General features: G+C 35.2%; 1 protein-coding gene across 3 annotated transcripts in view; it reads left to right on the top strand.

The window, feature by feature from the left end:
* LOC149564477 (uncharacterized) overlaps positions 1-24,033 on the top strand; it is a 50,185-nt gene extending 26,152 nt beyond the window's left edge. For all 3 annotated transcript variants that reach the window (XM_089818022.1, XM_089818021.1, XM_089818020.1), the window contains 4 exons: positions 22,378-22,471; positions 22,752-22,789; positions 22,966-23,101; positions 23,393-24,033. In XM_089818022.1, the coding sequence (XP_089674148.1) occupies positions 22,378-22,471; positions 22,752-22,789; positions 22,966-23,101; positions 23,393-23,817 (693 nt within the window). In that variant the 3' untranslated portion in view covers positions 23,818-24,033. The remainder of the gene's footprint in view (positions 1-22,377; positions 22,472-22,751; positions 22,790-22,965; positions 23,102-23,392) is intronic.
* Positions 24,034-25,950: the final 1,917 nt, after the last annotated feature.

Below are 25,950 nucleotides of genomic sequence, written 5' to 3'. Positions count from 1 at the left end.
TTGAGGAAGATAGGTATCAGTTATCACCGAGTTACCTTCTTTACCGAGTAAGGTCGGGTCATAGACTCTACCGAGCAAGGTCAAGAGTAACAAGTCACACATGGTTACCGAGTCACGAAACCTTCATCGAGTAATCAATTGAATAGTGGATGACAGGCTATCGTGCATAATGTCAAGCACGATGTCATCACAGCTACCTTCGTACCAAGCATCAATGGCAAAATTTTAACAAAAAAGCATGAAATCGAATTCATTTTTCATCGAGAAATCTAAGTGCCTTTACGAAGAAGCGAATTGCAGAGCGATCAAGCGACTTCGAGGGGAATTTGCAGCTAAGTTCTTCAAAGTTTTCACAGCTTACCGAGTAGCCGTGGCATCAAGTAGCAACATCAAAGCAAGGAAAGGGTCAGAGATGTTGGTCCGAGGAGTAGAATGGAAAGCACTTGATTTCAAACTTGTGCCGGCGGTTGCTGAAACCCTCGACCCAAACAGAGCGCAATCGCAAATTCCTCAGGTACTTTTCATTAATGATATCCGAACTCATTTCAAGTGCGCAATTTAGGAAATTGGAACCCTAGAAATGGATGATACCCTAGGTGAATTGTGTGTGAATGAGATTCTCAAACCTGAGCATAAACATTTGGAAGACAAAGGTTTAACCCACATTCCTCACCTACCCCGAAGTTTTCAAATAAAATGGATCAAATACATTCTAAGCTGGGTGCACAATGGTCAGCTATGGCTTGATCAACCAGTTTTGATTACCAAGAAAATGATTCATCGTATCACCAACCTCCCCATGCTCACTAAAGCCAAAACCACCAAAACCCTAGGTCGGGCTGAGCTAGAAAAGAAAACCCTAGCTGAGTGGGACGACAGAGGTATGAAGATTAGTAGTGTAACTGATGCAAAACTGAAATTCGGTATACATGTGATAGCCCACGAGATTTACTGTTCAAGCCGTCTCAATAGTGTGTCATGTGAAGCTGTTGACTTGGCATACAAGGTTGTGAAGAACAACTTGTCATATGATCTTGCAGATTTGTTGTTGAAGCAGTTCAACAAAAACATAGAAAGTATCAGGACTTCCAAAAACAACTCTGGCAAATTCAGTTCTTTGTTGACATGTTTATTTTTCTATGTTCAGAAATTCTTCCCTTCAAAAGGCACGGTAGTATGGAGAAAGGATGTGCCAGTGTTATATTAGATTAATGAATATATTTTTGAATGGGGAGAGAATTTAGTTAGTATAATGGATAACTATTTTGATGTCTTCAAGGAGAAAATGAATAACAGATTTAGGATACCCAGGAAATTGGTTGAAGGCTACAAAGATGACGTTTGTTTCATGGTAGACAGTGACAAAGTTTACATTCCGGCAGTAAAGCCCAAAATTGTATGGGTAAAACCTTTTCCCTATGAGGTAAACATTGATGAAACTAAAGACATCATTGAAGCTTTGATTAATGAACCTGTTGATCCAAAGGCACCATACTTTGGAACATATGATGAGGCAAAGGCAAGAATAGAGCTTGAAATTAAACTTCCATAGGCGGTTAACAAAGGAAAGAGGAGGATAGAAAAACTAAAATCAAGCACACCTCTAATGTTAACCCAGAGCAAAGGAGAAGATATAGATGAAGAGGCAGAGGATGAGTCTGAAAAGGAAGAAGAACCCTTGAAGAAGAAAGGCAATGTGATCATCACCAAGCCATCCACTGCAATTTTTACAAGGAGGTCCAAGAAGAAAGGCAGTGAAATTGTCTTTAGCAAACCTTCTCCCACCTTCCAAGAAAAATTGAAACAATTGGAAGAAGGTGCAGGTATAACAAACTTCAAATCCTTGAAGTATGAAACAAGATCAGAGGTAGAAAAGAAACAGGTTGAAGAATTGGTGTTAACCAAAATGGGAAAATGGAAGTATTTGCCAGATCAGATAGCCTCCCAAATCTCTAATGAATTATTAGAGAAAACAAAGCCAAGATGAGACTTTGCTATGCAAACAGCAAAAGATATCTATGCACAGATGCTGAGGTAGTTGCTACCTAGCATGACAAATGCTGAGGTAAAAGAGTTCTTAAAGAAAAATGAAGATAAGATGACTCTTAGATTTAATACTTGTTTAATTTTGATTAAGGATATAGAGCATGTGGTTAAGAATGCCACAATAATATGGAAGAATGTTTATCATTTGCATAAACAAAGTGACTTCCTAGTAGATGTTAAGGTTGATGACAGTGATGACGAGGAAGAAGAAACTAATACTGAGCTCACACATTTTAACAATGAGGAAGTTGAAGAAGACAAAGAGGAAAAAGCTACCCAAGAAGACAAAGAAGATGATGAGGAGACTGACCCTATGAAGATAGCAGCTGCAGTTATTGCCTCACTTCCTCACTCTCCAAGCAAACCAGCAGCCATATCAAGCTCGGAGACAGTTTCAGCAAGTTTAATTGTGACAACTAGAGGTACTTCAAAAGTACAATCACTCTCGCCCCCACATAGCTCAGCACATCATTGATAGAAGTGTCTACCACTTCATCTACTGAGCTGCAGCCTCCCTCTTCTTCAGCTTTCGAGTTGCAGTCATCAGCAATGGATACAATGGCTTTTACAATTTTGAGCTCTTCAGCAGTAAGTACTACAGTTTTGTCTAGTTTAGTTTTGGATTCAACAAGCATTCCTATTAGTATTCCATCTGTTGGCATTGTACAAATTTTCACTGCTAGTCCTACTATCTCTACTATTGTTTCCATTCTAGATTCAAAGGCATTAAGTACAAGGACAGTTAAACCTAAGGCTCAACCGAGTACAAGATTTATGAGTAAAGGAAAGGAGATAGAGGAGGATATAGATTTAGATGAGGAGATTGAAATTCCCAAATGGGACTTTGATAATCTCAATGCGAATCAAATGCATATAGCTGGTCAACTCCTCCAAAAGAAAGCAAAGCAGAAGAGATTGAGAGAGGAAAGAGATAGGGAATATAAAATTATTGATGATGCCAAGAACATTTTGTTCGAGGCAATAGGTATTGAGATAGATTCTTCTCAACCTATTTTATTGGAATTAGAAGAGGTAGTCCAAAAGTTTAATGAGGACTCTAGTGGTCAAGACAAGTTAATTGAGAAAGCTGAAAAGAAATTTGATAATAACGTGCGTGAGCGCATTGCTCAACAAATTGCCATTCAACAAGTTGAGCTTTCATCAATTTTGACAAATCTTGAAACCTCTTGCACCAATGTGACATCACTTTTTGTCAAGTTATGTGATGTTACCGAGTTCACAAAGGAGATAAAGAGCAAATTGACAAAAATTGCTGAAGATCTGAAGGCTACTGCATAGCAGTTGTAACTTGACTCTAGTTCAAGCTTTGCACATCATATGAAAATCAGATTCTTGTCAAATATGCAGGCAGAATTGTTGAGAGAAGAAGCAAGGATTTGGTCTACACTGATAGATATTTAGAACATGATCCTTCCCATCATGGATACAATGCAGAAGCATATTGTTTATTCAAAAACATTGATCCATGACAACAACTTCTCCATTGCAGATCACATTATAGAACTCTTCGCAGAAGTGCAAATTGCTCTCCATACATGCAAGATTTTGCAAGAGAACTGGGATAAAACTCTAGCACTTATACTTAAGGTACATTCTAAGTTTCTTTCTCATTTTGGTGTCTCCATGTAAATAAGTTTTGAATAAATCTTTGGCATTATTGTCAAAAAAGGGGAGAGACACTTAATATGCTATATATGGGGAGAAATACTTGTTATGCTATGTATATTGTATGGGGGAGAATCATGCAAAGGGAGAAAGTGTATATAGCAGAGAATTTGCAAATATAGTATACTGTATATACTTACAAAGACAAATTTTGAAAAATCGAAAAAACAGTATACCATACTGAGCTAGTATCACATTGTGATGTATACAAGTTTTGGCTGATAAGTGTTGTTGTCACTAATGCCATAGAGGGAGATTGTTGACATTCAGTCAAGGTTGTTATTAGTGACAACACTTATTCAGATTATGTATGGCTACCGAGCTCATTGAACAGTCTACAATGTTTATCAAGTGAATTCAGTTAGTGTGAAGTCCAATAGTTCAACCCGAGCACTTCAGTGGTTACCAAGCTTTGCAGTTTCTACAGAGCTAGCAGTTCATGTAAACGAATTTAGTGTTAACCAAGCTATATGATGATTAGTGTTTACCAAGTGCAGTCATGGTAAACATGTAATTCAGTTTATATCGAGTTACACAGTATCTACCGAGTCACCAGTGCAGACTGAGTTTGAGACTACTCTGAGGTGATTAGTATGGACCAAGCTTCTACTTCTACCAAGTGCATGATGATGCCGAGTAATGACAGTGGAAGCCGAGTATCAGAACTTCACCAAGTCAGTCTTCAAACCCAAGTATCTACATATGGGCCAACTTTGTAATATTGGTGTTAACTTCTATGATGGCCGACTTTGTAATTATGTAAATTGGATTGATATATATGTAATGTATTGTATCATATCCAAGTGTGACAATAATGTGAAAAAGAAGCATGTGAATGTGAATCAGTAGCAGACAAAGTATATTGTAAGGCCATATTAGTAAAGGAGCAGCAAAAGGCAAATCCATCACATAAAGGTGATCAGTACTTCAAGGAATCTCTATCAGCAATTCAGTTGTAAGTTAGAGATCCACTGCTTCATCCTAATAGGTGAACCAGTCCAAATCCTTTAACAAGGTAGAGTTAACAGTCTTTTCTCAAATCTCTTAGTAGAGTGCATACTTCATTGTGTGTTTGTAAATCCTTCAACAAGGTGAACCTAGCAGGCTAATTGCTCCTAACAGGGCAAATCATCAGAAGTGATCATTGTAAGCCTTAACAGGCCAACTTTATGCTACAGTATTGAAATTTTGTGATATCATCCCCACCCCAATTTTACTTTCTATTTGGAAGGTTTCTGGGTCACCAAATTATTGTGTTCAAGTGTTATGAATGTTTTATATTTTCAGTTTCTCATGCATGCAATTAGATCAGCAGATGATAATTGTTATATTTCTATAAAATGCTGAATTTGTTAAAGTTTTAGAGGTTACTGATTCACCCCTCCCCTCTCAGTAACCTAGCATAGTCTTAAATATTTCCAACAGAACTGCCCACTGCTTTACTTGATCAACAGTTTCTTTCTTGTATTCTATAGCGTGGAACCAATAATGGGGCTGTTTAAATTTATCTTTACCCAAAGTTTGAATATATTGATAGAACTCTGAATCTATTCCAAACTTCCACATGTTTGGAGTGCCTTCGAAAATGTAATGTCCTCTGTCAAGGCATTAATTTATTAATTTAAATTTCTCTATTCTGACTTTCTGCAAACTGTTTTGTGTATATATTTCCTCCGTATATCCCTTCATATTCCTTTCCCAATGTCTATATATATAATTTTCTCTCTAGAATCATGTCTTATCATAAATCATACTATTATATTAATATTATATATTATATCACTTATATTAATAATATATAGATTAAATTAATTATATTTATTATTAATAATATTATTTTTAATACTAATATTATTACTTGCATAATATATCTACTTTATATATATTATGATTATTAATCTAAATATTATATTTTGTCGTTTAATATAATTACATATAATTCTCAATATTTGAATATTAATATATTATGCAATATTATAATATGATTACAACTATACTATTATTATATTATTATTATTATTTTAAAATTTTTTATACCCTATTTTGACAAGGATATCAGCCCTCCACCCTCAAATTTTGTTTGCCTTCAATCAAAAAATCAGTTATACATAACTTTTCTTGTAAAACCATCATACAAAGCATATAATTGAATACAAGAAGATCTTAGTATACATCATAATGCATGAAAACACAATTTTACACAAAGTAGACATATGAATGCTTGAAAACAAGAAGCAGACACATGAGTGTAGGAAGACACGAAGGAGACACAATGCAGAAATATAATGCATACATTCTTGATTAGTCCCTTACTATTTGCAATTAACTAGGGTTAAGGAAAAGATTTGCAAAATTTTATTTCTTTAATAGAATCCTGCAACAATAAGTGATCATAGTACATGTGTATGTATAAGTTTCAAGAAAATGTGAGTCAAGATAATTTACTCCAAGCTAATCCCACACTTCCACATGAGGTGGCCTACTTAGGGGATGCTTGTTTTGTTTTGCACTTATTATTTTTCTTAGTTGAGAAGAACACTTAGGATGTAAACAGATTGCTTAGGCACCAAACTCAATGGTCTTCCTCAAGGTTTCTTGTGGATCCAAGCCCTTCATCCCATCTTGGACGTGTCCTCAATGTTGAAGTTTAGCATTTGTCAAACTCATCATCAGATTATACGTACCTATATATATATATATAGATATCATTGATTTTGCTATGTCTTAACTTCATGCAAGCATCCGATAATGAATCGAGCTGTATACGATCTCTTATATATATATATATATATATATATATAAAGTATCTAAGTTTTATGATTGCCTCCAATTCATATTGGGTTGGCTAATGACGCTGTTACACCGATTAGGGATCAGGTTCTTATTACTGATCTTGCTATGTCTTAACTTCATGCAAGCATCCGATAATGAATCGGGCTATATATGATCTTAGACAAAGTCTGATTATAATCGCTGTGCATTTTGGATATATATACCATAGTTGAAAAACTCACCAAAGCCAAAAACTCGCCAAGTCCCCCAAAAATTTAATCAGGAAAAACTCGGCAATTTAAAAAAAAAACTTGGGAAAACTCAAGAACCTAAAATAATCACTGAAATTTAATTAAAAATACGTTGGAACCCTTTTTCTCTCCCCTCCTCAAGCCTTTTTCTCTCCCCTCCTCAAGCCTCTAATCGCACAATACAAACTTGTGTTGAAAAAAATGAGATTTTCTGCCCTATATCGCTTTTCCCAATGCGCAGCCGAGTTTTTCTTAAAAACTCATGAGTTTTTGGCAAAAACTCGCCGATTTTTCGAGCGATTAATCGGTGAATATTTTGTTGGAGCCGAGTTTTAAAAATGGCAAGTTTCTCTGCCATTTACTTGCCGGCCGAGAAAACTCGGTGATTTCCTACTACTCGCCGATTACTCTGTGAGTGTGCCAACTATGATATATACAATGTTCATATCACACCCGAAAAGTATCGGGCTTGTTATCCTTAACCAATCTGAGCTTACAATATGAATCATGAACATGTAGGGTCATGTCTATTCTATATGATATATATGCTCACCAAACTTGGAGACAATGCAATATCAAGTACTAACATATTTGCAATCCCAAGATCATTCTTTAACCTGCAGTTTTAAAGTACACATTGTCAGCATTGGCCATTGAAGATTGAAGCTGAAGATTTATACACATCAGCATTAAGAAAGGTAAGGTTGTAATTATCTTTACCAGTATTTCTATCAGAGATCCTGTATGCAATAACATGGTATCAGAGCCATTCTAGTAAGAAATTATTATTCAGTAATTACAGTCCTTTTGATAAAAAGTAATTATTCAGAAATTGCACATATTTATTTACAAAACTCAAAAAAAGATCTTCAATCTTCTCAAATCAAAATGACCAACCACGTAAGGCTAGAAGATAGGTTGGAAGGGGCAACAATTTTTTCATGGAAAACTTGTGTTATGATTATTTTAAGAGAAATGGAATTAGAAGAATATGTAGAAACAAATAAAGTCATTCCTGACAATGAACAAGAGAAAACTACATGGAAAAGACATAATAACAAAGCTATGAAAATAATTATAGATTCTATGAAAAATCATATTCTTATTCAATCTCAAAACTTAATACAACATTCAAAATGTTCTCTAAAATTAAAGATACTTTTGAGATTAACAATACTAGCAGACTGCTGACATTAAAACAAGATTTGTTATACATTAAAATGAACAATGGAGAATCTAATAACGTCATATTTTTTGAGAATATTTGAACTAAAAGATCAACTTGCGACTATTGGTAATCTAGTTGATGAAAAAGAACTTTCCATGATTACCCTAAGAGGTCTTCCCATATCTTGGGAAACTTTATCAGAGGTCTAAGCTCCTGAGTTGAGCTTCCCAAGTTTGAATCTCTCAAAAATGAGTGTACTCAAGAAGAGTCAAGGTTAATTTCTAGGGGATAAGTCTACACCAAGAGGGAGATATTCAAGCGCTTCAAGTAAGTACAAATAAGAAAAGGTCATTTAAACGAAATAAAAGAGGATCAAATAAACCATCTAAGAAAAGAGATTGGTCTAAAGTGCGATGTTTTAAATGTGATAAACTTGGTCACTCACATAATGTCTGTCCTGAACGAAAAAGAATTCAAGCAGCCCTAGCAGAGATAAAAGAAGAAAAGGAGGAAGTCAAGGAGTACCATGCATTCTATCTAGCATTATCTAGTGAATTGAACTCAAATAAAAACACATGGATTATTGACAGTGGAGCATCTCAACATATAACAGGCTTCAAAGGCAAAATTGAAAACTTCTCAGAATGCACCGCAGAAGAAGTAACCATAGGAGATAACTCCACCCATCCAATCAAGGGAATTGGAACCTGCTCAATTCAACTAAATTCCGGGATCACTCTTCAGCTTGATAATGTATTATATGTACCTGGAATTAAAAGAAACCTTGTCTCTGTATCCAGTCTCTCTGATCAAGGATACCGAATTGCTTTCCAAGAAGAGAAAGTTTTGTCTTGGCCTAAAAAGGCTAATATCAAGAAAGCTGTCCCCATTGGAATTAGAGATGGGAGTCTATATAGACTTTGTATCCTTCAGAACTTTGCGCTATGTCATGAAACCTCTAAGACAACAAAGATTTAACATAGAAGACTAGGCCATCTCCATTTTTGAGCCTTACCATCTATAAGTAAAATTGTAAAAGGCTTACCTAGTCTTTAATCTGACCATGCAGGAGTTTGTAAAGGGTGTGCTCTAGGCAAAAATTCCAAACAGTCCTATCCTAAAAGTGTTCACAAATCAAAATCTATTCTTGAACTTGTTCACACTGACTTGTGTGGTCCTATGAGCACACCTTCTATAAATGGGTGTCTCTACTATATAATTTTTGTTGATGACCACTCTAGGAGAACTTGGATTTACAAAGAGTCTAGGGAAGTTCTTTCTGAATTCGAAGAATTCAAAGCCTTGGTAGAAAACTAGTCTGGAAAGAAAATCAAAATTCTTCGATCTGACAATGGAGGTGAATACATTTCTGATATTTTTAAAGACTTTTGCATTTCTGTTGGGATTAAGAGGGAGTTTTTTGTACCTTATAATCCTCAACAGAATGGAGTTGCAGAACGTAAAAATAGGTCAATCGTAGAGTCAGCCAAAGCCATGATTCATGATCAAAACTTTCATATTTCATTTTGGGCATAAGCATCTAACATTGCTGTTTATATTCAAAACCATTGTCCTCACTCAGTATTGGATAACATTACTCCAGAAGAAGTTTTTATAGGAATCAAACTAGACCTCAACCATCTCAGGATATGTCCAGTCTATGTTCACATTCTTAAAGAGAAAAGAACAATGCTAGAACCATCCAGGAAGAAAGGAGTCCTCATCGGTTATAATGAAAATTCCAAAGGTTATAGAATCTATGTTCCAGGACAGAAAACAATTGAGATCAATAGAGATGTTAAATTTGAAGAAGACACTACCTTCAATCTATTTAAATACAATGATGAGTCAATCTCAAAACGTATCTTAGATTCAAGCGAAGGTCACCCTGTAGAGAATGAGAGGGAGTATAATTCTGAACCTTCTACATCAAATCCTGAAGAAGTTGAAAATAACAACAATAAGAAGAGACCACTTTGGGCCAAAAAGTTTATAGAGGAAAATAATATCGAACTTGATGTAGTGTTAAAAGAAAACAAGAAGACAAGATCTCAGTCTTGTTATGTTGCCCTAATAATAGAACTTAACAAAACAGAACCTTCTAACTCTACAGATGCATTAGCAAGGCAACCTTGGAAAGAGGCCATGATTGAAGAATACAATTCTATATTGAAGAATGATGTATGGCATGTCGTACCTTGACCTAAAGATAAATCAGCAGTCTCTTTCCGATGGCTTTTGAAAATCAAGCATGCACCTGATGGTAGTATTGAGAAATACAAGGCAAGGTTTGTGGCATGTGGATTCTCTCAAAAGGAAGGTATAGATTATGAGGAAACTTTTGCTCCAGTTGCAAGATACACATTTGTTAGAACCATCCTAGCTATTGTTGCATCAAAAGGATGGAAAGTTCATAAAAATGGATGCTAAAACGACATTTCTAAATGGTGAAATTGAAGAAGTGTATTTTGAGAAACTAGATGGGTTCACCACTCACAACAAAGATACTCGTGTGCAAGTTAAAGAAAGCACTATTGGGCTCAAGCAAGCTCCCCGAGCCTGGTACGAAAAAATTGACAACTACCTTATGAAGTTAGGGTATTCTAAAAATGAATCACGTCCCAATCTATACTTCAAAATAGATAAAGATGATATGTTTATGCTAGTATTATATGTTGATGATTTGTTAATTATAGTTGAAGATCATCTAATAGGCAAATGCAAACAAGAGTTAATAGCTGAGTTCGATATGAAAGACTTGGGTATTCTTCACTATTTCCTAGGATTGGAACTCTGGCAGAATGAAAACTACATCTTCCTAAATCAAGGGAAATATACTATTGATCTTCTTACGAAGTTTGGTATGATGGATTGCAGGCATGTGTCTACTCCTATGGAACTAAATCTACATAAATTAAAAGATGATATGATCAAATCTGAACCTGCTGATCCCACTCTATGTAGACTAATAATTGACTCTTTAATGTATTTGGTGAATACTTGTCCAGATATTTGTTATGCTACTAACACCTTGAGTCAATTCATTTGTGCTCCAAAGAAGATTCATTTGGTGGTAGCCAAACATATTTTAAGGTATCTAAGGGGAACTATTGGTTTGGGTATTAGATATGATCAAGTGGAAACTAGTCTTCATGGTTTTACAGATTCTGATAGGGCAGGCAACTCTACTAATTGCAGGAGTACTTCTGGATGTTGCTTCACTCTTGGTTCTGGAATGATCTCCTGGTTTAGCAGAAAACAATCCTCAGTTGCACTAAGTTCTACTGAAGCAGAATACATTGCCGCTTCTTTAGGAGCCAGAGAAGCTATGTGGTTACAAAAGTTGATATTTGATTTATTCAAGAAGTGTTTGAAGCCTACTATTATCTATTGTGATATTCAAAGTTGTTTTAAGCTCTCTATTAATCCAGTTTTTCATAACAGGGCCAAGCACATTGAAGTTTCCTATTATTACATCAGGAACATGGTGGATCGAAATATTATCAGATTAGAGTACATCAGTACTAATGAACAATCTGTTGATATATTTACCAAGCCTTTGGTAATGTAATGATCTCATCTTTTAGCAGTTGACCAAGTGTGTGTGCGTTAGCCTTGTTCTACATGGTCCTGAGGGCTAACAAAGGGTTTAATGGGATCCTGGAGTGTTTTGGCCTAGTCATTTCCAGTTTGGGCCAAAACGAAGTTGATTTACTCAGTTTCAGGCATACTTACTATTTTTAGTAAGTCGGCAGGACATAGTGCAGGTCAATTTTGGTGATTGGAATTCGATACTCCTCGGTGAGAGCTTTCCGATGAGCTATCACTCGCATTATTCGGAGTCCGATTGCTAATACATTTTAATGCCTGAAGTTTTATTAAAGTAACGTCTAGTTAATTGTAAAATATTAAAGTGTTACTTTAATATTTATTTTATGGTAGTGTGTACCTAAGGGAGACATAAGGGGTATTTTAATATATGTTTTATATAGTACACATCTTTTATCCCACATTGCCCATATGAGTTGAGCGGACCCTTGGAAATAGAATAAAAGGAAGCATTTGTGGCTTCATTAGGCAGGTTGAATATGAGAAGAAATTGGTGTGTGAGTTGCAGCTCCGTTCTTGGCATTTGAGGACGTTTATCCTCTCTTGTAACATTCTAGACGTCATTCCCTTGGGGTTTGGCCTTTGGAATTCTTTGTTATCGGCTTCATTATCAGGCAGTTTAGTTGCATTTCCGGCTACAAGCGGATTTGGTATTTTGCTCATATCTTCTTCACTACTTGTCCGACGCTTATGCCGCTTTGAGAGAATGATATTACGAAGGTAGTGGACTGATTGAAGGACAAAGTACTGTAGCAGCAAGTTCGAAAGCATGTGCTGGAGTATTATGTCAATAATGCTGAAGTAATTAGTGAGTTGATAAATCTGCCATGTATTTGATTGTGAATTGCATTTGATAAGAGTTTGGATGTGTGAATCACATATCTTTCTTGGCATTAGAGGACGTTCATCCTCTCTTGTAACATTCTAGACGTCATTCCCTTAGGGTTTGGCCTTTGGAATACATCTCTTTGTACTTGATTGCAGCATTTTTAGAATTAATATAATTCCAGCTTTGGTTCAGCTTTTGGGCATTCCTGGGTGTCCATTACAGGTAAAGATAAAGTTGCAATACTTTAGAGGAAAACTTGGTATGATTTATTTGTAATGTTGAATATTGTTTTAATTTCAATATATATATGTGTTTTGTACTTGTTCAATTTTGATTCAGATATGTAATGAGAGGTGACGATCTTTCATTGACATATGCATTCAAAAGGTAATATTTGTAAGGTGACAATCTTACAAATGATAGGCCTGTTATTATGATAGTGTTATGATTTTATCAGAAGTCATGAATAACAAAACAAGTTATGATTACTATAGATATTGTTTCGGACAATTAGAGATCATATCTTATGCTTGATAATCTTCATTGCATGAAAACTTAAATTATTTGATGAGTCTCTATTCTTAGAGTGGTAGTGTCAAATAATGTGTTAAGATTAGATATCTGGATTATTACTTCACGCTTGCTAAAGAGGGAGCATTGAAGTTTAGCATTTGTCAAAGTAATCATCAGATTATACATACCTGTGCATATATATATATATATATATATATATATATAAAGTATCTGAGTTTTATTATTGCCTCCGATTCAGATCGGGTTGGCTGATGACACTTGCTGTTACACCGATTAGGGATCGGGAAGTATCTGAGTTTAATGATTGCCTCCGATTCATATCAGGTTGGCTGATGACACTTGCTGTTACCCCAATTAGGGATCAGGTTCTTATCATTGATCTTGCTATGTCTTAACTTCATGCAAGCATCCAATAATGAATTGGGCTGTATATGATCTCAGACAAAGTCTGATTATAATCGCTGTACATTTTGGATACATATACAATGTTTGTATCACATCCGATAAGTATCAGGCTTGTTGTATTGCTGTGTATAACACCTGATAAGTATCAGGCTAGTTATCCTTAACAAATTAGAGCTTATGGTATAAATCATGACCATGTAGGGTCATGTCTCTTCTATATGATATATATGATCACAAAACTTGGAATCCCAAGATCGTTCTTTAACCTGCAGTTTCAAAGTACACGTTGTCAGCATTGGCTATTGAAGATTGAATCTGAACATTTATACACCAGCATGAAGAAAGGTAAGACTGTAATTATCTTTACCAGTATTTCTATCAGAGATCCTGTAAGTAATAACACTCAAGGCATCTTTGGGACACTGATCCTTACCTGTCTCGGAACAACCGATTGCCTGGATTTGCACTAGCCTTTACCAAAATACTCCTTTGTTCTCTTTCCCGAGGCTACCCTTATAGGTAAGTAATAAACTCTATTTGAAAGGGTCATGCTATCTTGGTTATAACTCTAGCCTAGAAAGATTGATGAAATACAATAGATCACTTTGACACCAAACTCAATGGTCTCCCTCAAAGTTATTGTGGATCCAAGCCCTTAAACCCATCTTGGACGTGCATCTTTGGGACACTGACCCTTTACCCATCTTGAGATAACTCATTGGCGGGATTTCTACAGGCCTTTTCCATATTGTATCCCTACCCTATTCTTTCTAGCCTAGATTTTATAATGGGACTGAGCATGGATATTATTCAATTGATTAATCATACTTGCCCAAAGGAAAGAGTGCAACAATCTTTTTCAAACATCAGAACTGTAGGTAACCACAATCACTGGGACTAAGGCATCCATGAAGTAAAATTATTTTCTGATCAAGGATATGTTATGAGTGCTATAGCCAAGAGTTATACTAGCACTAACTCTCTTTGGCCTGAGCTGTACTCCACTACCATAAGGTATGACCCCATCCTTTTTGGTTCCCACAAACAACTTCACTATTGTTCGATACCATTTCATGCACTCTCTATCTGCATCAAGGGTCAATACTCTTCATGAGACTTTGTCTTGAGTGTTAAACTTAGGAGCGTACAATTTCCAGTCTCTTACTTGCAGCTGTCTGAGAATGACAATTCCCTGCGGAATGAATAGTAGAACCTCTGGATTTGTATAAGCTTAAAAGCAATAATGTTGTTCTTAGATTTTAAATTCACTCTTCTGTCCCTTTCAGTGGAAAATATAAATCACCACCAGATGGCATGCTGTTTCAGATTTCTGGAGGCTGCAATTAGGAGAAATAGAATGCACAGGGCATACAATTCTTTGGCTCCAATGATTTATTTCCCATAGCACTATTATTTATCATCTATCCCACCCTTTTCGATTCCTGGTGCAATTAGTCTTGGAAATGGATATATAATGATTATTTAGTGTTTCTGATTCTTGATGCAATTTGTCTTGGAAACGCATATATAATGATTATATAGTGTTATATATGGCCAACATAATGAGCATGCTAATTATTAATAATACTTGCCAAATGTTTCTATGTATCATATCTTGGCTCATTTTATACTTATTTCACAATCTGTAGGACACTGTGGTCTTAGGTCCCCTCAATCTCGTCTCTCTCATAGAAACATATATTATTGTTTATACAGTCTTATGCGGCCTCCTGAATAATTGTTGTTTCTTCTTCATGGCAAACTTAATGATTAGAGATGCTAGTCTTATCCCCAACAGAGAACATATCAAACACTTCAAAATATTTGATGGTCATCATTCACTGGAAAGCACTCGCTGTAGATGATATATCTTGATTAGGATTTGGTGTGAAAAATGCGATATTGTTTTTCTTTTTTGGAGGCTTGTTACTCATAAAATATCACCTTAAACTCTTCCTTTCATCTTCAGTTATCTGCGGAATAATTGTGTGTGTCTGTCCCATAATAACGTGGTGATGACTAAACTGGCATCATTATAACGTATACCTCAAGATAATGCAGTGCTTGTATTTTGGCAAAAATATCACCTTAAACTCTTCCTCTCCTCTTCAGTTATCTGTGTAATAATCGTGTGTGTCTGTCCCATAATAACATGGTGATGACTAAACTGGCATCATTATAACATATACCTTAAGATAATGCAGTGCTCATATTTTGGCGAACTCAATCCGTATGGTTTATTCCTCACTCATTTCATTTACACTGGTATATAGGAGAAAATCGTGTACCATGCATTTTCATCAGATCCCAAACTGTGGCCAATCATTGGTAAAGCATCAAATCTTTTCCCATTATGGTTGGAAGATATTACAGGATAGAGGATTATCTACCCAATTATCAACTTCGCTTTATATGGAACACTAGTGCTTAACGTGACAGAATTCGTGCAAATTAGAATAGAGCATGATCGTTGTAGGAGAAGGGGATTACGATGCTTTCATTCAATCTGATTGCTATGACAATTGGAATTACAAACGCAAATATAATTATGAGGAACCTGATTAAAGGCACGTTCAAGGACTCTTTAATCCATGCAGCCTTTGTCAATTTGATTTATATTCCAACAGTTCACAGCTCCCAGAAATTCATTGACCAAGCCACCGCAGTCAATGTGGCTGTCTGAAATACAAATGCAGGCCCAAAATAATGAATTGCAGGTTCCCAATAGCAACCACAGATCTCTATTCAACCATCCCAAGCCTCCAATATATAAATGCAGGCTTCAGATCAGACCATATATGCCCAGGAGAATTGATGCAGGTCTCACTTTATGAAATGCAGTCCCTTATACAGTAGCACAAATTCTCTATAATGAAACACCTCCTCTGATATGTATTGCAGGCCTGTTATCAGGAAGCCACAGGCAGGAAAAAGCCAAATGCTCCACTAACAGGATCGGCAGCCTCTCAAATGCACTCTTGACTTTCTCATGAACAAATCATAGATATGTATTAATTCGTCAGCAACCAACAAGTTCTATGATCTCATCAGCATAAATTAACTTCTCATATACAGAAGCAACAGTAGAGAAGTAATAACTATTTGCAATCACAGTTGCAAATGCAATACTCCCAACCACACATAATAACAATGGAATCACTTTACCTCAACAATGATTCAAAAACACTCCTTAGCTTCCCATATACCTTAGCAAGGGCAACAAAATTCGGTACCTCAGAAAGCCACAAAGGCAACAGAAGAAAATAAATATTTAAACATGTTTTTTCCAATGAATTGAGCTCATATTTATAATGCTTTGTTGATAAAGTTTCCCAAAGAACTCAACTTTAGAATCTCGGAAAGTTTCCCAAATGAACTTAGCCCTTGAAACTTTCCAACAAAACATCACTTGAAATATTTAATACTTGGCTTCGACATATAATAAATGGCCCCTTCCAATGATGACTCAACCCTCAACTTAAGTGAAATTCTAAAGTTAAATTATAACTTTATAATAAGCAATTTAATGATTTAATAATAATTTGACCACTAAAAATATATTAACTCCCAAAATGATGATCATTTAAATATGCCGTTTGAAATAGGAGTCACACCTATCATTTCTCCATGTGACCAAATGCATTTTCCAAAAATAAAAAGGGTCCATCTCAATCAACACCCAACTTACCAAAAATAGTAAGTACACAAATCCAAGCCCAAATGAAGTCCAATCTGAGCCAAATGAAAACCAACCTGTAGCTTATTGAATTGTGGAAGAGACAAGATCCTCCCAAGCCAAGCCATTGCCTCAGAATACCCTCAATCCACAATAATTGACCTATGAGGATCACAATAACATGTTAATCCCTAAAACTCTGATGCTGACAAAAATGGGTACATTACACCTTCACGACAAGGCATAAAAATATTCAACTTCAAATTCTGGAAATAATGCAAGCTCTTGATCCAATAATTGAATCAGATCTTCACCAATGAATATGGCTTTTGCGATGAGATATAAAAATATTTCAATTTCTCCCAACAAAATCGCTGTAAAAAACTGGAACGTAATAGCAGAGGATTTTCTCAAAATCTTATACCCAACAAGATGGCAAGGACGATGCTTTGATACCAATTGTAATGTTCCTTGTCAAGACATTAATTTATTAATATAAATTTCTCTATTTTGACTTTCTGTAAACTGGTTTGTATATATATTTCCTCCATATATATATCATCGTATTCCTTTCTCAATGTCTATATATATAATTTTCTCTCTAGAGTCGCGTCCTTTCATAAATAATTCAAATATATTAATAATATATATTTTATTAATTATATTAATTAATTTAATATAGTTTAAATTAATTATATTTATTATTAATATTAATATTATCTACTTGCATAATCTATTTACGTTATATATTGATTATTAATCTAAATATTAACAATCCTAAATGTTGAAGATTGTAGTGGTGATAGAGATCTTTATCTCTGTTTTTATAAAATAGAAATGTGAATGTTATGATCGTTATGGTCAACTTCAGTTGAAGAAGACATTTGTGGTATTATTTAAGTTAATATAATGTAAAATGACGTGTCATACATCATGCAAAGAGGCATGTGTATGGAAATATGAAATGTTGAATATTTGGAAATTTGAAGGGTCTAGTATTAGAAGTTTGAAGAGACCTTTGTGCGTAAACTGCAGAGTCTCAGTTCAATCTATTTATATGATTGCCCAGTTCATTGTAAGCAATCAAGTGAAAAGTTTTTGTACTACAACTTTTTATTATCAATATAGTGATATTTTAGTTGTGTGGTTGGATTTTTCTCATCAAGTGGAAGGTTTTTCGAAGGGTAATTTTTTGTCTATTCCTTATTGCTGTTTATCTTAATTTATGGGCTCAAAGTTTAAAACTAACAAGTCCTCATTATGCAATGACGCAAGGTTCAGTCTTGATGTTGTGAGGCCATGCTCCAATCAAAATTGATATTTATGCTTGACATGGCCAACTGGATCCTAGTCTAGATTACTTAGTTTGCACAACATTGTGATGTTGACATGGGTGATGAATTTGAGGCTTGCAGTCTCATGGTGGCTGTACGATCATCTCCGTTGGCCAACAAAACCAAAAAGCAGACACAAGATAATAACATTTAAAGACTTTGGAAAAATTAAATCTGATGAGACATTTGGTTGTTAGAGCTTAGAACAAAGGGGGGCTGGTGGGTCAACAACTTCATACCCTTCAAGTGAGGACGTAATGAGCTAGTTATCAGGCTAGCTAGTCAACTGAAAATTAAAACTGCTAAGTTTTAGGGTTTTAGGCTAGGCTCTCAAGGCAACAAGGGTTTTTAAAATTTATTTTGCATGACCTAAAAGGTCTAGGAAGGCTAGGAACCAAAATTTTTATAGGTTCCACAACACTCAAGATTTGCGCAATCGTCTAATTCCTTTTCAAGGCTCCACAACTGCATAAAATGGTACTAAAAGCGAGTTCTGATTCGTAATGTGTGTTTTGAGAGTATGAAAGTTATATGATCTTAATAAATGAAATAATTTGCACAAATTCATTCCTAATAGTCAATTTCACAATATAAACTAATATTTTGAAAATGATTACTGTTGAGTCTTGATGCCAAGAGCATAATGATAGTGAAACCTGGGGACTCATCTCGCACCCTCCCCCCCCCCCCCCTCCTTCAAACCTTGAAGTACCCGTCCCCGAGACGTCCCTACATTGGGTACTTGGAGTACCTGAGTACCCCTGCCTGTATTGCATAACAACACTGCTGCTGGGAAGAGTACTTGAAATTTTATTTGAATTTTGATTTTTGAATGTTTTTATTGGGTATGTGCTATATTACTACGTTAAATGTTCAATTGTTCTAGTTTCTGTTGCAAAATGCTATGTTAAAGTGTTTCAGTTTGGTATGTTATATTGAAACATCATTTCATTTCTACAATTTTAAGTTATATATGTATAGTATACAACACCCCTCCCTGTCCTAGCATCTCCTTGTCATTGCCCCCCCACTGCCTCAAAATTGAGACCCATTTTCCCCCGTCCTAGAATCTTGTCCTAAGATCCTGGCATCCCGATGTACCCCAGTGCTGGTGTTACACTGAATAATGGTTATTTAGATCATCGATTAGAGAACTTTTTATATAGAGTCCAAAATGTGTAAAGCTGCAAAGGTTTCAAGCACAGTTTGCAAACTCTTTGGAGTATTCTCATTATTGTTGGCTGAGTACTCACAAGTTCAACTCTCGCTTATTTATAATTACAAAAAACCATGGACAAAAATGTTGATGCAAGTAAAACGTTGGTTAAAAAGTGTTTTTCACATGGTGTTTTTGCTATAATATCATGCATTTTCACTTGCAAGATATCATTTTTTAATTTAATACATTTTGTAATTGAATTTAACAAAGAAATATGTCTTTTAAAGAGATTCTAAATTTTAATTCTAAGTTGCCAAGATTTTGTTGAGTTTCCTCCAAGTTGAGAATTTTGGGCTTGCTGAGTACTCTCTGAGTCCGAGTCTGAGTCTGCAAACTATGGTTTCAAGCACTGCCTTAATGAAGGGTTCAACAGAGTTACTTTTCCATCTAAGCTTACCTGAATTTGGAGAGTAATAGGAGACACAAACTCAAAACATAAAGATATAAGATTTCAAGGAAATAATGCATTGGAAAAATCTTTTTGAAAAGACAAAGAAATTAGTGGCAAAATGGATTTCCCAAGCTGCCGGCTTCCCATCATCTGTCCAATGTCCAAACCTAAGTGTTGAATGTAATAAGCATTATCTAACTTGTGATATTGCTATCAAGATTCAACTCTGTAGTTTCAACAGTCAAACTCATTGACCCATGTTTCATGAGTAGTGGTTTACAAGAACCTATCTCTCCAAGAAAGAATGGAACACCTTAGCACTTACAATGAGTGCTAAGGTGTTCCATTCATTCTTGCGAGGGATAGGTTCTTGTAAAGCACTACTTATGAAACATGGGTTAACGAGTGTGACTCAAAACTACATAGTTGAATCCTGCTAGCAATATCACAATTTGACTTGCTGCGAAAAGTACCTCTTACTTATCAATTATCTAACTGCCTCATGAAAGATTGTTGCTCCAACTGGTAGAATCTTGGCAACCTATCAATTGAAGCAGTCATAGAGACTTCAAGAGTCCTAACTTACCGAGTAATAACCTATGACATTGTAACCAAAGATGAAGCCAAGAAAACGTTGCTCACATGCCTGATAGGTTTTTAGAGGCTACTAATACAAGGTGGGGGCTAAGACCTTATACGGGAGTGACTTTATTGTTGAGATAAATGACATGATAACTTTGTTTAGTAGAATAAAGGCCCAAGGGATTGAGTTCTGATTCCAACTTTGAAGGATAGATTTCTTTTGAAGGATAGATTTCTATTTTTTCGAAGAAGTAGATGACCTCCTCGCTCAAGTCACAATGTTAACAAACACACTGATTTTTGACATGACTTCGTATGTAGTGTACGTCTTAGAAATTTGAGATACTGGTGATGACTTGTGTGGGCCCTGTTGGAAATGCTCCTGAGTGATTTAAGGTTTGGGACTGTTATCCCCAGCTCTAATCGCATAATTCTTCTCACTGCAGGAGTGTCAGTGACACCTTCACTATTATTATCATAAGAATGCTGCAAGGAGATCTAGAAAAAAATCTGTTAAATGAAGCAATGCAGCTGATTAAAGAATATGGGTATTGGTTTATCCTCACTGCAGGAGTGTCAATGATTACTTCACAATTCTTATCACAAGAATGCTGGAAGGAGATCTAGAAAAAAATCTGTCAAATGAAGCAATGCAGCTGATTAAAGAATATGGGTATTGGTTTATCCAATTCGCAAAGCTTACATTTTTAAGAATATAAGGTTTTTAGGAAGACCTAGACTTCCTAAATATCCTATAGGTAAGAAGATCATATTGGTAGATGTCACGAGACAGCTGTGTGCCCAACAATGAGGGAGTATGCCAATGCCCATTCCTTTGATACTACTATGTCCACTATTTATTCCACTGTGCCACCTACTTTTATGCTTCCTATTCCTTCCCTGTCCCTTGTGCAACAATTATCCCAAGGACTGTACAATGAGGACATAATCAATAAAGCTTCAATGGAAGGTGAAACTTTATTCACCAAAGCCACTGCTACTTTTGGGATTACTTCAATAAGGTTATTAACTAACCAAAAGTCTCAGTGGCTTTGGTGAATAAAGTTTCACCTTCTATTGAAACTTTATTGATTATGTCCTCACTGTTGAAACTTCAGTTACCTAGAAAATGAGATAAACATGTGTACGGTTGTTGAGAAAGTTTTGTAAAGTTATACTTGAAAAACAAAAAGCTTTGAGCTTTTGAGGTTCTAAAGAATTGATAATTTGTATTTTAAGCTTATGCTTTGTAGAAATTATTATTGTATCCTTTCCTATGCTATATGCAATGGCATTGATATCTTATGTTAGATGTCCTTGCTGTCTTTGGAATCTTCTTGTTAGCTTTCATGCTTGTTGTAACATAGTTATTTCATTTCAGAAACATTGTTGTGTAGGTTTATCAAACTTTTTTTTTTCTATTTGCTGAATCTGCTCATTTTCTTCTTCTCAAATCCTATATCTGCATACATTTGCCAAACTTGTGAACTTTCTGCTTGATATTTTTGTACTGTTCCATTTTACAGTTGCTCTCAAAATCCCCACATCTGCCCCCCTAAATAGGGAAAATATCTGACAAGTATACAGTTGTTCTTTTTAGTGTCTGAAATTTGGGTTTTCATTAAAGACTCAGTTTCTTGTGGAGGCTTTTTACTCAGTAACTGTTGGTAGATGTGAAAGCAAATGCACTTATCAACACATCTATTGCTTGATATATGCAATATCTAAAAGAGGGGCCCTTTGGCTACTTCGTGCAGTGAACAGAATTTTCTTGCATTTCTAGCCGTATTAGGTAATTTTAATTTATAATCATGGTTTTGTTTAGTAGTTTATTATGTTTTAACTTAGTTCTAAGTGCCTGAACTTACTCTGCAGGGTGATCCAGTTTGGGCAATCAAACCCGAAACAATCAAAACTCTATTGGATCTTTCACTCAATTTCTTTTTTGTTGATCCATTGGCCAACTTAGGTATATTATTCTTTATTGATCATGATGGCTGATTCCTTCTAAGAAGGTATCTTTCCCGATGTTTTTTTCCATTTTAATTTTGGAATGCTCAAGCATGACTAATTTGTATTGGTAATCGAGCAGCAATTTTAAATATTTTTTTGAAAGCATATTTGTATCAGAACTTACCACCAGAAATTATCCTGTGTCAAAAGATGGTTTAGACACACATTTCAAGTTTAGATTTATATCATGACTGACAGCTGATACTAAATTCATATCATAATTTTGGACAGAACAGTAGGCATTCATTTATTGGAGGCTCCTGTGGTTCATCCTGTAAGTCATACAAACACTTGAAGTTTGCATGAGAATTACTTTGTGAATTTTTACAGATCATCTAGTTCTTTTCTAGATTGGGTTTTTACTAATTTTTTGGTTCTTTTTCCTTTTGTTTTTCTCCTTCGGACACATCTCATAATATCTAGTAATTTGGATACCTTTGAAAATCACAGACTACTGAGGCTTTATTCAATTTTGTCATTGGTTGGACGTTGATGTTTGCTCCACTGCTTTTTACGGACCGCAAGCGGCATAGTTATGGAGGATCTCTTGGGGCTCTATGGGTTGCTCAGATGCTTCTGACAAACAGTATGCTAAAGCCTGGTCCATTAACTTTTAAAATTAGTTATACTATTGCAGTTTGATTTGTTGTGAGTTTTTTTTATTTGTCCAGGGTGAATCCCTTTTATAAGATTATTTTGCTTTTAAGTTTGTGTTTAGATTTCTTTGGTTGTTGGAGTCCCCTTACCATCTCTTATTAGCTGTTGTGACTTGCTGTACTTTTAAGTCTCATTAAACTACTTTAACCTCTGATTGATGTTAATACAATTTCTTCTTATTGTTCAAAAGCAAAATTATTTGGTTTTGTTGTGTTAACAGCTTTATTAATACCCTACATGGCAATCCGTCTCAGTGGAAGAAGCAGCGATTCTTTATCAAATTCAGCGAAGACCAAGTCTGGTTTACAATCAGTAATGATATCAGGTGCTCAAACCATAGGAATCGTAGGTGGCTTGGTGGGGGTCATTTCAGTAATTTGGGCACTTTTTGGCAGAGCCAATGCTGGGTTTGGCAGCCTGGAAGACCGTTGGGATTTCTTTCTGAATTATCTTGGGACTGATCGTCCAGGTTATGCCTTCATTTGGGATATTTGTCTTTATAGTATATTTCAACCCTGGTTGATAGGTGACAACCTTGAAAACTTGGATGAACGTAAAGCTGAAACTGTTCGCTATCTCAGATTTATTCCATATTTGGGTTTAGTCGCATATCTTTTGGCTTTGCCTAGGGAGGAGGATCAATGAGAAACCAATTATCTATATTTAAGCTTAGTAGTCTTCTACATCATTTTTTCATGTTTATGGCTACAAGTAAAAGCCTAAACGTTATGTTCCGCTACATAATTTATTTTCTTTTGGCTGTTATCTTTGGGTAAAGACGATATAGCTCAAAGTTGAAGTTCTTTCCTCTGCAATTTTTAGTTTCCAGCTAGTAAAATTGCTATTTTATTTGTGACGAAAGTTTTTCCATATTTTCATTTTTTCCTTCCTTTTTTGTCTAACCTTTACATGTGGCAAATTGCATGTTAATGCTAAACCTTATGTGTACTCTATATTTTTGTTCAAACTTTCTTCTTAGATGAACTAACTAAATGGTGCCTAAATTGATTCAAAATTTACTATATATCTTAGAGTCTGTTTTACTGGAACGAAATCTGCCTGGAAGTGTTATTTTTTGCAAGGTCCTGAAAAATCTGTTAAGGATTATGATGCTGAGCTGGTCAAAACGGAAAAAAAAGCAAATCAAATCTTTAGTTATTTTCGTCGATTGAGGAAGGAATTTGACTTGTTTGATGTGATCATTTACTTATATTTTTACATGAAAGGCAGAGGAGAAAGTTATTTGATTTTGAAAGACTAAGAATTGGACGTCGAATCTTTTTTTGCATATAAGGCTCTTTCCTTAGTTGGAAAGAAAAAAGGAAGATGCACAAACAAAAATAAATATAATTTGAAGCCCATTTAGGGAAAATTAAGCCTTGCCTCAAGGTTGAGTTACAGGGTTGAAATCTGCAACTGTTGCATGTTGATGCAGGCAGTAACACTTCCATTTCATAAGGAAACAAAAATACCTAGTTAGTGAATGAGATTATGCTCTGATCTTTGCTCTTGGTTTACCTAAATGTTGGTTGTGAAGCACTGTTGTTTAACAAGCATCACAATCCTTTCTACTATTTTACTTGTGTTTCTTATTTTGAAAAATGGTGGTTTCATCCTTTTTTTCCTCATGTTTTATTGCAACTTAGTGTTTGGAGTTCATATGCTTGTGAGGATCCTTTACCAAGAGACAAATCAAGTTTTTAGCATAGTACCTACTTTCATTTAGGGTTGGGTTGTTTTTTCACACATTTTAGTCTTGTGATATTATTGTTATGCAGTAAATACACCAAGAAATGGGCCAATCGAACTCATAAGCTATGCTATATATGGAGTGGTCACCTGCTTCAATAAGATGAATAATTTTTAGAGTCACTAGAAGTTGGAAATTGGTTATAAAATTTTCCTATCATCTCTTTAAAATTGATAGTGATTTTGGCCGTCCCTTGCATAATTCTGCATTTGAGTTCAACTTTCTGATTTGTTTCTGCCTTTTTAATAGTTAGTTTTTTTTCCTTATTTCAAGTTGGCTAAATAGCTTAAACTTTGTTTCATTAGTTAAATATCTAGTAGCATTGGCATCTCATCCTCACAGAAAGGAGGCTATGCCAAAATTTTCACCTCGATAGTAGAGTAGATGCCTAAAATTGATACTTTGATGTTTAATTCAGTTAGATGTCACTGATCTGATTTTACTTACTGTTTATGAAAAATATTTGATAGGGTTGAATATCCAAGCTGATACTTGGTTTTGGTGTTGCCAAATTTTATCATAGGATCGTTCTCTATGTTGTATTCTATGTATTCTAGTATTTTTTATTGGGTAGGTCTATATGATGCAACATTACAATACTAAAATCAATTGAGCACTACAACATGACTTCTGAAAGATCACACATCCTTGTAGAGAATATTAATTAGCCTTTATATATACTTTCTTTAGGAGGTACTAATTAGCTCTTGTACAAGCTTTTGTTATATACGCCTTTATATAAGCACACTATGAAGCTTGGGAAATGCAAAGGATGCAATGTACTTGGATTTGATTGATGAGCTTGGTATCTTGTTTATCTTGGTTTGTCAAAAATTCCTTTTGAAAGTATAATTATTTGATTGAAGGAATGTTTATATAAGACGATATAGAGAGATCAATAGGTAGGGTAGTAGGTTATTGCCAATTGAGATGAATTTGGTACATGTGCTCTTCTAACGAAGTCATTTCTAAAGGAGATTGTTTTTTTCACTTTCTTAATATTATTCTGAGACACATAACATTACCTC

Source organism: Cupressus sempervirens, chromosome 3 (assembly GCF_028749045.1).
Source record: "Cupressus sempervirens isolate cs-2001-9-10 chromosome 3, ASM2874904v1, whole genome shotgun sequence".
NCBI classification, from domain to species: Eukaryota; Viridiplantae; Streptophyta; class Pinopsida; order Cupressales; family Cupressaceae; genus Cupressus; species Cupressus sempervirens.
The sequence above is the reverse complement of the archived record's forward strand: the minus strand, read 5'-3'. Positions and strand labels throughout refer to the sequence as shown.